This window comes from Atractosteus spatula, chromosome 9, assembly GCF_055471065.1.
Source record: "Atractosteus spatula isolate fAtrSpa1 chromosome 9, fAtrSpa1.hap1, whole genome shotgun sequence".
Taxonomy (NCBI): domain Eukaryota; kingdom Metazoa; phylum Chordata; class Actinopteri; order Semionotiformes; family Lepisosteidae; genus Atractosteus; species Atractosteus spatula.
Window position 1 is genome coordinate 3406759 of NC_142714.1, and position 15597 is coordinate 3422355.

Sequence of the window (15597 nt, forward strand, 5' to 3'; positions counted from 1 at the left end):
TCGTATTTTCTTCTTGCTCTGCTGTCGATTTCTCAGCCTCACCACAGGAGTGTGGTTGTGGTACAAAAGGCAAGGCAGCAGGGTTTGGGAAGCTTGTACGAAAATGGGACCCAGCAGTAGCTCTCCGCACAGATTCCCAGCGAGCTGTAGTCCGAGAGCCGGCCCCCTTAAGCAGTTCCAATGTAATATACGGAAAATTCCTTTCACCACGAAAGCAAGGGAAATACCAGACGTCCACTGTAAAATTCGGTTGTGCCACATAAACCAGGACTGCGTCACGCTTGCTCACGTCAGGGGGACGAGAGCTTGAACTAGACATTATAATTGATTGACGATCAAGCTGTTAATACTGAAGTTACGCTAAATCCTTGTCACCACGATCCGCACAAAAGTATTTAAAAGTACTCGAAGCAAGATTGTTTTATTCAGTGTAATAACGTATTAAACACATTTTAAAACATAGACAATTCTGTGGTGTTCACATTGTTTTCTCTTCCACAAGGATGCGTTGGAAAGCACTCGGAATATCCGGGCTTCGCGGCCCTGCTGCTCCGTACCGGCGCAGAAATGCCCCCCCGCCGTATCCTCTTCTTCGCAGAACAGGGTGTTTCAGGCCCCCCGAAACTAGACAAAAGAAAAAAGAACCGGTTGCCAAAATGAAATCGACGGATGCTGAAGAGCAATAAACGAGAAATGCACAGCGTGCCGAGGTTTCCATGACAACTGACACCTCCGCTCTTCCCAACGACCCCCCCCCCAAAATTAAAGTTTAATACTGACACACTTTGCATTTCGCCTGGTCTCTAAAGAGATGGGCGACTGTCCTGCTCCGAGAACAGCGTGCTCTCGGAGCACGTTTGACCCGAGATGTAGTTCGAGTCGGTGGGGTTGGATTGCTCTGCCTTCCATTGAGTTGTTTTTCCTCCTGAGCGCTCCGCCATGTTTGGAGACATTAGTGCTGTTTGGGGCGAGAGGTGTGTTGCTCTCTGAGGAGGGAAGGACCGCTTCCGATGACATTTTTGTTTCCCCTGCAAAATGCACACCTACTCTGTGCGTTTTATTTATTTATTGACTTTTTATAGCCCGCGGAGGCATGTGAATTCGTGTCCTTTTAAACGTTAACGGACCCCGGACCTCCTCTTTTTTTAAAAAAAAAAAACATACGCGAAGATTTCTTAGGGGCTGGCTCCTTCCACCGGACTTTTCCCTTCTGCTTTCGGGATGTTTTCTAAAAAACCGCATGGGGACGTCAAGAAATCCACACAGAAGGTGTTGGACCCCAAGAAAGACGTCCTGACCCGCCTGAAGCACCTGCGGGTTGTGATAGGTGAGTGTGGGCAGGCTCATACGCCGCGCTGCCGGGAGCCTGCTGCAGGCTCTGCGGACATGCCGTAGGTGGGACAGCGGGGCAGGGGGATAACCCCTGTCCCCCCGAAAGCATGGCTGGGGGTCTCTGAAGCCGCAGACGGCGAGCCCTGCTATTCCCACAGGGCCTGCGATAAGCCAGCCTGCCCCTCGCCCGTCGGCTTATCGTTGCCCGTGAGCTAAAGTCGAGCTGTATCGATTCGGCGGCTCCCCCGAGCGTGTTAATTCGTTTTGGTTGCGTCGGGCTGAAGGAGAAATGTTTGTGACTGTGCTTTCCCCCCTTTTTCCGGGGGTGGGGTTGTGTGATAGTTGTCCTTCCCGGGTGAGAGTGCTGTGATTCGCAGAGCACCCCCGGAGTGCGGAGTTGAGATGGCAGCGCGTCCAGCTCCCGTCTCCGGCGGGGACAGAGGCGGGGGGCTGGTCACTTGTACCTGCTGGCCGCGGTGTCCCGGGCTGGGAATACAGCGTGTGACTTCAGCCCTCTTACAATGGGCTTGACCTGACAGCGACCTGAGGGCTGCCTTAACTGTGTTTCATATGCCCTGGACAGTGTTTGTCCTGGGGGAAAAAAATAGCTGCTTTGCCATCTCCGTTGTATAGAAGTTGCAACATGTTTTGGGATAAAAAACAAACAAATTAGGCATACTGTTTGTATTAGTTCAGGTGGGGAGCTGCGTCAGCATCCGTAGGCTGCAAAGGAACAAGTAATAGGTTTATTCCATGCTGAAAAGAGAAGAAAGAAAACACAGTATCACACACTGTTTGTATGATAAGTCAGTGGGCAACAATGAAGGGTGCAGTATGTAGGCAGACCTTGATGTAGTATTCTCCAAGCTTCTCCAAAACGAACAAAAAAATTCCCCCATCTGGTGGAAATCCATTGTTTAGGAATGGTCATGCCAAGCGTGTGTGTCCCTAAGAGCAGATTCTGCTCCACGGGCCAAATAAGAAACCCAGCTGCAAGTAAATCCAGACAGCTGGATGACTTTAATGGTTGTTTCCTGAGCGCCAAGCTGCACGCTGTCAGCCATGACAGGCAGCAGTGGGGGAATGGACACCGAGTGTCTTTGTGATCGGACACTTGGCGCACCTGGAGCACTTGAGCCGCTGCACTTCCTATGAACAGCAGTCTCCTGGAGGGTTTTTTTTTGTCAAGAAAGTCAGATAAAAGAGAATAGCAGGCCTCCTCTGTCAGACAGACTGAAAGCTCAGGTAGCAACTTCAAAGACCTCCTGACTGTGAGCTGTTGTCAGCTTGTCCAGATACTGCCTGCTGCTGTTTTAAATGGGAAGTAAAGCAATTAACATGAACGGGCTGTCAGTCAGTTGGGGTCGTCTTTCCCTTGGGTATTTGGTTTTTGGCACAGAAAAGGTAACTGCACTGATCACGAGTCACATTCGCCCGGTCAAGAGCAGCCTAGCTAATCTTTGCTTCCAGTTCTGTCCGGTTACAGGAGATGCTATGGGCATCCTGTAGCAGTTGGTTCAAGATCGGGAACCTCCCTATTCCTTTGTTAACACAGGAGATCTGCAAGTGCTGTTCCCGGTCCCACGCAGTCGCAGGCCGCTGTGCAGGGTTGTTCCTGTGCAGCAGTCATCAGTGTGCTGTGCTATCGCAGAGCAGCCTGCTCTGTTGCATTGCTTTGACTAATTGGACGAGAGGCCGGTAGAGAAAAGCACTGTGGAAATTAGTTTTTGATGACAGCCTGAAGGGTGTGGGATTGTAGTCCCTTCTGATGAAGAGGATCAGTTCCTCTGTCTTTTCATTTGGCTGTTGTGTTTAAAAGAACTCATGCAGAGCCAGTAGTGATGATTCCTCAGTGCTGATGGGATCTAGGTTTGATGCAGAAACCTCAAGGTCTGCAAAGGCGTTGTGGAGTGGGAGCTCAAAGTTTCACCTGGAGCTGCAGAAACTCCCCGGTGGCCCACTGAAATGGGCTGTAGTTTAGCATTTAAGCCCAGCCCCAGCCTGTGTAACCCAGAACCACAGGAGCTCTGTCAGATAAAGGCACAGCAGGAGGACTGTGCTGGGATGGAGGGGGAACTGTAGGCTGCTCTCGAACATAGGAGGGGACTGAGAAAAACCATCCCCTGAGCAGCTGAGCAGAGCTGTTTCCTACATGGGAAAGTGTCGTGTTTTGGAAGTTTGTGTTCACACTTTAATACACTTGAATTCCACACTACAGACATGTTTGTTTCTTCTTTTCTTGTTCTGTTTTTTTGTGTTTACTTACAATGTTAACTGTAATAGGTGCTTCCCAATCATTGTTAAAGCTCTCTTTATAATAATGCTCAAGGCACAAACATCAGTTATTAGTGGAACAGTAAATACGAGAGATTAGCCTTTTAGGGTAGTATTTTAATTTAGTGTAATATCTCTACTGAACTAGGTGTATACATAGATGTGGTTTAAATTTATTGTATGAAGTAAACGTATAGTATGTTATGTGAAATAGTTTTGTAGTTTGTGCAGTGTTGTGATATGGCATGTTCTTCAGTACTGACTTGGCCAGCCACATGTCTCCTTCAGGATTCAGTCCCAAGCACTGTGCTATTGACCTGCTTTTCCATATCAGACCCAGACTGCTAACAGTGCCCACACTGCAGTCTTATAATAGGAATTCCGTAAATGAAGAAATGGTGGTAGATAACCTTGGACGTGTTTTATAATCCCAGTGAAGTCATGGCGAAATGTATTTTTGTGAACATGTTATTCCACTGGGAGCTGGAGTGAGCTGGGCAGATACAACTTGGTTTGTGTTCTTTTTGAATTGGAAGGATTTGGGGCTGGAACTGGCCGATCGTATTGAAATGCTCTGTGGGAAGTGATTGTTACTGCTCTGTTGAGGTCAGAAGCAGAGGACGGCAGGAGAACGACGTGCCTTGCTGCAGCCCTGGATGGACATGCATAGCGCTGTGAAGAGCCGTGATGGGCAGGGCGCCAGTGCCCTGATGTGATATCTAGTACTGTAAACATCCAGGAAAGCCAATCTAATTGGAATGTAATTACAAGGGGCAGTTCTAGACCTTCGGATAATGCAACTTCCTCTGCTTTACTTACAGTGGTGCTTTACTGCATAGTAAATCAGCACTGGCACATGAGCTAATTATCTCCTCAGTGCGTGCGTCAGTCGTTGAATGGCCTCTCCTCCTTCACACTGAGGTTTTTACAGAAGGAGCTCATTGCCTGAAGGCAGGTGGTAGCTGTTCAGCCAGTTTCATGTTGCTTGCTTTTTATAGGCTTTTCTGAACTTTTGAAATATACATATGTATACTTTAAGTGTTTCAAGTATTCGGAGCAAGTGAACTATTAAATGTCGCTAGAGGCAATTTGCTGTATAATTCATTTTCTGTGAATGTCCATTATGAGATTCTTATGACAGACTAGGGGAGTTTGAACAGCCCACAGCTGGACTGACTTGCAGTATGTGCTCGCCAGACTTGTTAAGTTAATGTACCACCCACAGAGAAAAGTATGAAGGGATTTTTATCAAGATGTCCTTTTAAAAACACTTCACCACTTAAAGTAACTAGCCTAGTACCTATGCTTTGTTGAACTGACATTCCATTAATAAATTAATTATTACTCAAACCAGCTTTTAGATTCAAAGGGAAACATGAAATACCATAGGTCTATTTCTTTTAGAAGTATTTGTTTCTAAATAGTATCAGTATCCAGTATGTTCTCATCTTTCCTTGGATAAAATGTATGAACAATAGTAAACAGTACATTTAGACAATTTAACTTTCTAATGAATTGTATTTATGTTGTTGGATTGCACTGGATACATATTTTTCTTCCAGCCCTGTTATTTTCTCAGTTCTCAAGTGAATTCATCTCCTAATATATCTGAAACAAAAAAAGCTTGAGAGAACAAGTTGTAACTGGTGATGCTTGAATTCCCTCTAATTGTCTGTTTGGGGAATTTGGTCTGTCTTGGTCTGTCTGCCTCTCTCTGCTCTGCTGCACTGTGCATGGATGTTTCCTGTCTGTGCTGTGAGCCCATGGTTGTAAGATAGCCTTCTATCTACTTTACTACTGCGAATTCCCTGCTGAACGAGTGAGGCGTGGCTCTCCTTGGGTAGTGTTTGAGGTATGAAAGTATTTCCCCTTCGTGCTACAGCTTTTCCTAGTGAGATTTGTTAGAGAGGAAGGCCTGAGCAGGGTCAAGGCAAAGTCAACTATCTATCTTGACAGCATCTTTCTGACAGCCTTGAGCTAAAAGATAGAGTATTTTCTTCTGCATGTTTTAAGATACTCATAGTTCAATTCTTGCTGTAATCGCATTTGTGTCTTTGGCCATTTCCAGTCAAGCAGGAGGCCTGCGTCAGAGGTTTTTATCAAACTTCAAGCAACTTCTGCACTTGGCGAACCTCAAATGCTTCGTTAGAAAGCTTGGTGCTTGTTGAACTCCAGTCACCTTGTATTGTATTTATTGGAAAAAAAATATGTTGAAAGAGGTGTTAGGTGAATTGCCTTCACTCTTGGGTGACATAAATATTGACTTTTGCATGGTGGCCTTGTGTCATATGATCTTTCAGTCCATCAGTTTTATGAAAACAAGGAACTAAGCTGGGAAGCTGAAGGCAGCTGTCAGAGTCTGCATCAGAAGTGCAGATCACTTGACTTCTGAGGCTGTGAGCTCATCAAGCTGCAGAGCGGCAGCAGAGCTGATCCTGGTCGGTACCGGTCCGACCTCCACAAAAAAACAGGCCGCTGCTGTAAGTGGTGGTGGTGGACCAGTAGGTGGCGCTGTTTCGCTCAGGACAAGAATTTCCAGACCAGTGCCCTGGTACAGTGACAAGGGATGCTGTGCTGTAGAGGTGCTGTTGTATGGACGAGACAGCAAGCCAAGGTCCTGAGTGCTTTGTCACTTTTCAGAAGCGTTGGGGCGTGAACTCTGGTGTCCTGCCCGAATTCCTTCCTGCGCTTGCACAATCTGGCTTACCGAAGGATCTTGCTCAGCTGGTGAGGGAATTTCCCGGTCACCTGCGCTGTGCAGTGGGGCTGCTGTGCTGCACTTCAGAGTGGATGAAGCTGATCCCCTTCCCATGTCTCTGGCATGAAAAGCCCTTTATAAATGCAAGGAACTTATTTTTAAATTGGCTGTGGAAGCTCTTGGACACATTTGCAGTCCTCTGTATCCAAGGTGCTGACATCCAAAGTGTTGACCTTCATAGCTGTCCCTATGTCTGTGCATAGTGCCTCGAGTTCAGACGTCAACTGTCAGGTGTCGTTACAGGATATACAACTAGCTGTTTCTGCAGAGTGTTAGGGCAGTTATCACATCCTGTGTAACTGTCCTGTAAGAGCTCTCTGGTCTGAGTTAGTGTTTGCTATCTTGTCAAACCCAGGTAGATGTACACATTAATCAGCTGTTATTAATTAGCATGAGCTGTACTGGTTCTTCTCTCACAAGACTGCAAATACAATGACTGTAGTTAAAACTAAAGTAGTCAAAGTTCTAAGTCAAATTTTTAGGTCATTTCATACTAGCTGTGGCCCGACTGTCTTGGCTGCCTGAAGAATGGTTATTTTTCAGACCTGCCGACTTCACAAATACTAGTCATTATTTTCTAAACAGTTTCCCCTTTCACTGTAAGGAGAGGGCAGCCCTCAGTGAGACGGTGACCCTGACCAGACGGGTCACCCTGAGCTCTTTCAGCTCTGAATGAACCGGACTTTTCAGAAAGTACCAGGCTTCCTCGGAGTCGCCGGGTTCTGCTCGAGCAGCAGTCCTGCCAGGTGCCTCATAAGGAAAAGGGCTCTTAAGACAGTATTGCATTAAGAATCTTAGGTCGTCTTTTAAATGTGATCATTTGTGTTTGAAATCGCATGACTAATCGTTAACACCCATAGAAATCTAATTTTAGGATGCAATAACTCGTTTTTGGAATGGGTAGGATGTCCAAGAAAGTGCCTCAAGATATTCACAGCGCTATGCCTCAGGTAGCCCAGAAAACTGATGGGGGTGGGGGGGGGAATCGAGCGAATTATATTGGTATACACGGATTTTGCCTTTTTTAAAGTTGCGTTGGATCATTGCTGTTGGTCATCTGGGTGATCTGGGTGAAGCATCACAATGTCCTAACTGAGCTGGCACAAAGCAGAGCCTCCTCGGATGAAGCCAGAAGGTGCCCTTGAGTGGTAGTGTGTTGCCGGTGAGCACTACAAGGAACTCTTGAGACCAGTACAAAATATTTGAAGTGAACAGAAATATTCAGATATGCTCATAAACCAAATAATGCTATTTGTGTGCGGTGCATGTGATTGCAGATTAATAAACAAGTTTCAGTGTTTTATTTGTACTGTATATGGTCTAGTAGGGAAAGAAAGTGAAAGGCCACCTGTTAAAATGGAAAGGTCATTCTGTAAAACATGCTTTTCATACTTGTGTTGGTCCCATTCTGCCATTATTCTTCTGTAATCCAGTCAGGTATGATCAAACAGCATTATTTGCGCTGGTAAATATACTATATTCAAGTATATTGTTGTAGATGTGAAGGTTCTACACTTTGTAAATGTTCAGATGTTGAGCAAGTTGTGGTTCCTTTTATCCTTCAAACTTTAGGGTGACAAACCAAATTAGTTTAAATAATTTGAATCCACATGATGGAGAATTCCAGATGCCAGACAAATTATTTGGGCTTCAGAAAGTTGGATGGAATGTTATTAGTGGTTTTATAAACCTTATCAGTTCTATACTTTAGGCTTCCACAGTTCTGTAATTGACCAGTGAGGTCTTTTTTTTTCCTCTCCAGAGAATGCTGATTCAATTGACCTGAAGCACTTCTTTGACCAGAACTACTCCCATATCTACTATGTGTTTTTTGAAAATTTTGTGACTATTGAAGTCAGCCTGAAACAGAAAGGTAAGTAATTGGCTCCGTTTTGATATAAACACACTTTGTGACTCAAAACTGACATCGCCCCTGCGGAATCGGTTGGAACTATGTGAACTGTTGCTCTCTGAAAACTGGGGTGATAATCCTTGTGCTTCCTCTTAATTTTAATATGATTGTTTTCCTTACTCTCTGTGTTTAAAGACAGTTTTATGAATAGCGCTCTTCGGCATGTTGTCACAGGTGATGTGGTAAGGTACCTGTTTTATCGACTTATTTCAGGGTTTCAGGTAAGCTACACGCCTACGGTTAAATAGGAATGACGAGCGTCCTTCTCATTTGTCTGTAAACAAGTTCATCTTGAAGGAAAAAAAAAATGGCACTGGCTATATTTCTCCTGGAGAGTATAAAAGGAGTCCTTAGTTTTTTAATCCAAGTTAAAGCTTGGCTGCTGTCCCAGTACAGAGGTCGCAGATCCACAAGGCTGCCCAGTGGAGTAGCTCTGTCCCGTCTGGCAGGGGCAGTGGGCTCAGCTCACCTCTTTAGCAGTAACGGGGCTATGCCTTGCCAGAAGACTGTACTCACATGCCCTGGCTCAGTTGGGCTTAGGTCTCGCAGTTCGTGGCAGATGGACCACTTTACCTGTGACGATACAGGTCATGCCCTGCCTCATAACTGCTGCTGAAGGCTGCGCTACTGTCTCCTCCAGCAGGCAGGAGCAAGTACCATTTTTGCAGATGTCAACCATGATAGCAGCTTTGTTTAGACTACTGCAACAATGGCTCACTGTCTTAACTTCAAGCTGTTGCCTTCGTTTCATACGGTACTGCGTGAGGAACCTTACCGTTTCCCAACTTCCTCTGCTGTTGCCAAACCTGTCCAGTATGCGAACATGCATTTGGTCTTATCCAGTGAAGCAGAAGTGTTTTAATTCTGGTTTTCAATATTAACGTTTTTGGCTGAGCAGTTTCAAAGAATCATCTTTGAAACAACTTGGAAATTGAAATTGAATGCCACAAAGGTGGAAAAGGTGGAGAAATGTATAGCAATATTTCACTGTCATACTGAATCTACAACTTCTGAAGCACAGCTATGTTTATGGTTTTGGGTAAATCAGTAATGTGCAGTATTGACGGGCTATGTTGGTGAATTAAAGTAAAGAGCACTGTAAAAAGATGTTTGGTTAGCTGTGGTGCATTGTACCTTTTTAGAAATTTAACTTATGTTTTGTCAACATTTCAGGTCACAAATCACAAAGGGAAGAACTTGACTCCATTCTTTTTATATTTGAGGTAAGAATTCCAGACACCCAGGCTTTGCAGTGTGTCTCCCAGCCCAAACCAGAGAGCTGCCTGTGAAACACGCGGGCCTTGCGCTCTGTCTGAAGCTGCAGTCACAGGCCATTCCGCAGCTGTTTGTTACAGGCTGGAACCAAACCATCCCCTTGCAGAGCCCAGTTGTCCAGATCATAATATTTCACCATGTGTCTTGCTGTTGAAGATGAAAACAAAAAAACAGCATGGCTCAGACAGACGTCTTAACATAATAGGGCTCGTTTGTTCCTTCAGAGTGGATTCAGTTATTTTATTCGACTTGCTTCATGTTGTGCAATGAGGCTTGCAGGATTTTATGTCTGGTGTCCCATTACAAACATTACAAAGAGAAGCTGTACCTGTGACTTTGAAAGGATATATTTTGTAATTTCAATATGACCATTTTCAAGAACACTCTCCCTCTCCAGGAAAAAATGTGCTGTGTTTTTTCTTGGAATATGTCCCACAACACTACATCTCTGTTATGCTGTCAAGGTGGAAAACCCGCTTAATGAGGTAGTTCGAGTTGTGATCGATGTCTGTGAGGTGAGCAGTGATTCAGTAGGAGTGCTGAGCTGCCCTTTGTTCTTCATCCTGCTGGAGCATGCCTGTGAGAAGGGACACAGGCTTGTCAGCCTGTTTTGTCTCTGTCAGGCTTCACTGTGCTCAACCGTATAACTGGGCCTGTTGTAGTTGATTGATGTTGTCTTTTATTTCTAAAAATATGTACGTTTGAGTTTACACTTGCACATTTCAAGTGTATCCTAGAGGTTCAGCTAAGTATTTCCTCAAAACACATGGAAGGGCCTATCATAAGAAGGTCTCAATGAACCTTTGTGTCATGTTCGCAGTCAGTTTTAATATATTCATAGTTTGCTGTCTCTTGAGTGATAATTTGTGCTCATTGGTCATTTGCAAAGGGTATGTCTGCAGCTTCCTCAATCCAACAGTACAACAGGGCATTTCTCAATATTTTAAGATTTCCAAAAAAAGTTTATTTTCCACTTGTAGTCGGTGTCCTAGGCTGCCGAGAAGCACACTGTAAAATCACCAAGGCTGGTAGACTGTGCCTGAGTATGCTAATCTCCTTATGTCTTCACAGAGCACTAAACATTTCTGATTTATTTCCAATTTAGAAAATCTTACAGCTTCTACCTGAGCGGATCCAGGAGCGATGGCAGTTTCACAGCATAGGTAATTTTTCTTTGAAGCTGTTTTTTTTTCTTCATGTGTATGAATGATTTCACCCTGTCGAGCTGTGCTTTTGGTGGGATCCCTTCAGAGCCAGTGTATGCCGCGTGCTGTTGGGAATGACTGTGTTCTGAGATGAACAGATCAAGGGTGTGGTACGTGGTAAACGTGTGGACCTGCGGCCTCATCTTCACTTGCCACTTCAGGCTTCTTATTTCAAGACATCCCAGAAAACAGTGTGGTGGTGTTTCCTGCTGTAAGTTTAGGGCACATGAGAGTAATGCTGACACAGAGTTAACCAAGGTGGTCTCTCCTTTTCCTAAGCACTAAGGTCAGTTGCTATAGGATGCAAGGATCACCAAGAGTGAATCAGAGAATGCCAAGGACTTGGGAAAGAGTTTTATCCAAGTCTGACCGAGAACTCTCACAAGCATTGTCCTGAGAACAGAAGCAAAACACTTGTTAGATGATGGGGATCTGACTATTCTTTGTACCTTTTTTTTCCCCAGGCTTAATTCTAAAGAAGCTTCTCCATACTGGAAATTCCTTAAAGGTATTTATTCCTTAAAGACGTGCGAACAGGGAGTCGCACCAGCATGCTTGAGCTGCAAAGGAACAGATAAGGGTTCAATCCACGCTGAAAGGAAAGGAAAGAAACACCACATTTCAGCTGTGGGGCCTTCTTAAGGTGTGCAGGAGCTTCTACATGTGAAGAAGGCTCCACAGCCGAAACATTGAGTTTCTTTGCTTACCTTTCAGCATGCGTTGAACCTTTAGCCTTTTTTTTAAAAGAGTGCTGTTAAGGGAGCTGCTTACGTTTTGGTATTTCAAGCTATAATTATGTGTTTATGATCCATTTCTCCTATTTCTTCATCGTTTTAGACTATATAGTAAAATGATGACACCAGATTGAGAAGGAATTATAAGGCGGAATAGGAAACCTCTTGTAAACAGGTCAACAAGTTGCGTCTTATTTTTGCCGTTGGTATTTTGGTACTTCACATTCCTGGATGACGGATCTGATTTTCCCCTCTAGATCCGGAGGGAAGGCGTCCGTCTGTTCCTGCTGTGGATGCAGGCGCTCCAGACGAACTGCCTTTGTGAGCAGCTGTGCATGTTTGCTTGTCTGATACCCGGATTCCCACCTCCCATCTCGGAGCACGGACCTCGGACCCTGGACAATCTCATCAACCCCCCGCTCAGCTTGCAGGAAAGTGAGTTTCTGCAGCCGTCCCTCTCACTCCTCAGGAAGCAGGAGTGTCAGACACGTGAAGCCTTCAGAGCCTCAGACATTTGTCATTTCAATGACTGTAGACTTTAGTAAAACGGGTAGGGTGTGGAATTTTGTTTAGATTTAAATATTGATTTCATTTGACTTAAATATTGATGTAAAATTTAAACTTATGTTTAATTTAAGTTTTATGCTGAATTAAGTCACCATCTTCTTCAAGCCGGTAGGGAATCAGTGTACTTAATAATTGTAATATGTCTAAGGTTAATATTGCCAAGAAATGAAAGCATGTTGTCTGACAAATCTCTAGTTTGTATCATGCAATTTTGGTGTAACTTTGAAGGGTTAAGATCACCAACCTTAAGACTAGAAATAAACCATTTTGTGGTTAATGATAAAAGGCTGTTACTAAACTCATTTACAAAATGTTTGTCATATTAACTTTTTTTTTGGATTTTATATCTTAGATGTCTGAAAATGCCCCCTAGCTGTAATTTTCTCACTGTTCTTCTCTTATAATAAGAAGACTTATAAAATGGTGCTTTGTGTGAGTCTGTAGAAGTGGGTATTTAGTTTGTTGTTTTGGACCAAGCCGTGATTGAAGGAGCCCAGCAATTTAAAGCAATGATGTGTTTGTCTGTCTCCTTAGCACAAGTCACTCCAGAGGAAATCACTCCCCTTGTTTCTCCTCAGTCTGGAGATAAGGGTCAGGAAGACCTTACCAGCTATTTCTTAGAAGCACTTTTGAAATACATGGTAATCCAGGTACTTGTCTTCCACTAACCCTACTAATGCATTGTGATTGCATGCTTGACTGCTGTGCATGCTGAGTGCAACATGTTGCATGTGTGCCAGTTCTGATGTGTTCTTCTCTATTTTATTTTTAATACTTTGAATAAATGTTGTAGCTGATGGTAAAAAATGAGGGTTCTAAAAATCATTTGTTTTAGCAATACAGCCTTACACAGGTTATGTGAATTTATAGACCACCATCTTTTGTCTGTTAATCAAAGTTATGTCTTGAACGTATTCAAAATACAATGATGAATAGCATACATCTTAAAATCCATGATAGAAGAGACAGTTTAGCTTAAGCTTTTGTCTTTGAAATATGCAGCTGTTATAAAAGATTTCCTGAACACTTAAAGCCATGCTATTCCATAGCATTGATCTTCTTCCAGCTTAAAAAGCTGCACTTCAAAAGTCCTGGTAAATTGCACATTGGTGCTTTTAAAAATGGGGTCCTGAATGATTGCAGTTTCTTTGAGTAGAGTCTGATTGTGAAGGCAAATTACTGTGCTTGCGTTCGTACTGGGATTTCTCTCAGGCTTGTGTGGATCCAAGAGTTAACACAGCCTCCCTGATTCACCAGGACACATGCCTGCCTCTGCATGGAACACTCTTGTCTGATATACTTGATATGAAAACATCCAGCTGCTAACTGTAGAGATAGTTGACTGCTTGACAGAGGGGTATTTTTGGACACTTTTTGGTCTTGCCAAGTCTTTTAAAAATCCGGCTGTGTGACAGACACAGATAGGCCGTGTATATTCGCTTCTGGGCATGCCCTTCCCTAGTTTGCGACACGTCTGTTATTAAAAGCTCCTTTTGTGTTTTGCAGGCAAAAAGTTTGGAGTGGAAATGCAAGGAAAATCACGAAAAGGGCTTTGCCTTCCTGTTTGGAAACTTCAAAAAGTATTATCTTCCTCATATTTTCCCAAATTTTTCCAAGGAGACCAGTTTGTACAATCCAGTACTTGGTAAGGGAAGCAGTAGCATTCGTCTTACTTTCATATATGTTTATGTTAGTAGGTTACTTTATACATGTACTGTATAGTGTGTGCTGTGAGCTTTTGTGCTAAGATTAATTCTGTTGCTTCAGAGATTGCCATTGGATTTTGAATTATTTAAAAAGTTTGGGTGTATTATAAATTGAGCAGAAAACGAATCAGTAATAGATTTGTATTTATTGAGCACAGGTGCATATGTTTTCTACAAAGTATGCTGTGCGGCATAGTTACACTTTACATTCTTGCCTGCAGAGGTGCCTCACATGAGACCAAAGCCACATTATGTGATAATAAAGAGAGACCCGGAGACCGGCGGAGACATCTATTGCACTAAAGAGATGTTCCTGAATGCTCGCGTCGTCTTCATTCGCTGGCTGGTGTCTTTCTGGCTGGAGCCCCGATCCAACACTGGGCCTCATATCCCCGGGGTCGAAGGAGAAAACGTGCCAAAGAACATTCAGGTGAACCCGAGCTCCCTCATTCATTTCAGTCTGGGGTTACTTGCTGGACCTCTGAGGTGAAAATCACAGACACATGTTTTAAGTCTATAATAATATTTAATTACTGTGGGCTGGAAAAGTGCAGAATAAAGAAGGTAATTGGTTCTTTCCTCTTGGCATTGATAAACTTTTTAAAACGCTAACCAAGGCGTATAAAAAAAAATGACAGGCAGATCTGGTCCTGCTGTTAAGAAGAAAGCCTTGTCTGAGCTGGGGGTGTCTGGGGGTGTTTCAGAGGGCAGCAGCTGGCCTGGCAGCCAGAGAGGACAGCGGCCCCAGGCCTGATGGTGTGGACAGCGGTGTGGAGACAGAGCAGTCTCACTCCAACACCAGCACGCTGACCGAGAGGGAGCCCAGCTCTTCTAGCCTCTGCAGTGTGGATGAAGAGCACCTCACTGACATCGAAGTGGTCAGGAAGGTCTTCTGCTCTTCCAGAACCAATGTCAACTTCATCACTGAGATCTTCCGGCAGGTATGAGCGATAAGGAGCAGAGTGTCTCGCATTAAGGTGACTAGCAGTACCTGGTTTATTTTGTAATGGTTTGGAACAGCCGATTGGCTAGCTGTTATTTTATTTGCCTCAGCTTATGAAGTGTTGAAGCACGTCCTTATGTGAAGTTCGGCCAGACACATGCTGAGATAAACAATTAAAGGTTATAGTATATTGATTGGGCAAAATAAAATCCTACACAAGGACTCTCCTACACCTAAAAAAAAATGCTTCAGATGAAGGACTGCTTAAAAAAGTAAAGCGCATGTCTGTGAGTCCTGAACGTGTTTCATGTTTCCCCGAGGGCAGGCTTTCCTGCTGCCCATGTGCGAGGCGGCAGCCATGAGGAAGGTGGTGAGGGTGTACCAGGAGTGGATCGCTCAGGAAGACAAGCCTGTGTTCATGAGGGACCCCGAGGAGCACTGCAGCTCCCCGGCCACCAGTGTCATCCACCTGGACTCAGCCGGGGAGCCGGGGTCCGAGAAGGACCAGGAGGAGGTGAGGGCAGAGCTCACTGCAGGTCGCGTCAGCGGCTGCCCCTCCTGGGACGGCAGCTACTATACACAGCGAATGGTCGTCAGACAAGATTGAAGTGAATGCCCTGAAATCACTCCTTAACGCACCTTTTTACCATAAAGGTTTTTTTTTATCAGGTTGCATACCCTCCTACAGAAAATAAGAAGGGTTCCTTCCTCACACCTCACACCTGAAGAAGGCTCCACGGCCGAAATGTTGTGTTTTCTTTCTTCTCTTTTCAGCATGGAATAAACCTACTACTTGTTCCTTTGCAGCCTACGCATGCTGACGCAGCTGCCCACCTGAACTACATAGGAAGGGTCTGATGTTAATTGCTTGGCTATTTTTTTTTCTAGAAA

At 44.4% G+C, this 15597-nt stretch overlaps 1 protein-coding gene across 6 annotated transcripts in view; it reads left to right on the top strand.

Annotated features, from left to right (window-relative positions):
* The first annotated feature begins 797 nt into the window (after window positions 1-797).
* Window positions 798-15597, top strand: part of ralgapa1 (Ral GTPase activating protein catalytic subunit alpha 1) — a 66806-nt gene continuing 52006 nt past the window's right edge. For 3 of the 6 annotated variants that reach the window (XM_088925038.1, XM_088925036.1, XM_088925039.1), the window contains exons 1-11: window positions 799-1327; window positions 8127-8237; window positions 9450-9499; window positions 10657-10714; window positions 11221-11264; window positions 11748-11925; window positions 12592-12707; window positions 13564-13702; window positions 13985-14193; window positions 14468-14704; window positions 15032-15220. In XM_088925038.1, the coding sequence (XP_088781164.1) occupies window positions 1222-1327; window positions 8127-8237; window positions 9450-9499; window positions 10657-10714; window positions 11221-11264; window positions 11748-11925; window positions 12592-12707; window positions 13564-13702; window positions 13985-14193; window positions 14468-14704; window positions 15032-15220 (1437 nt within the window). In that variant the 5' untranslated portion in view covers window positions 799-1221. Of the gene's footprint in view, window positions 1328-8126; window positions 8238-9449; window positions 9500-10656; window positions 10715-11220; window positions 11265-11747; window positions 11926-12591; window positions 12708-13563; window positions 13703-13984; window positions 14194-14467; window positions 14705-15031; window positions 15221-15597 lie in introns of all 6 variants that reach the window. The other 3 variants (XM_088925037.1, XM_088925041.1, XM_088925040.1) reach the window with 2 other exon arrangements.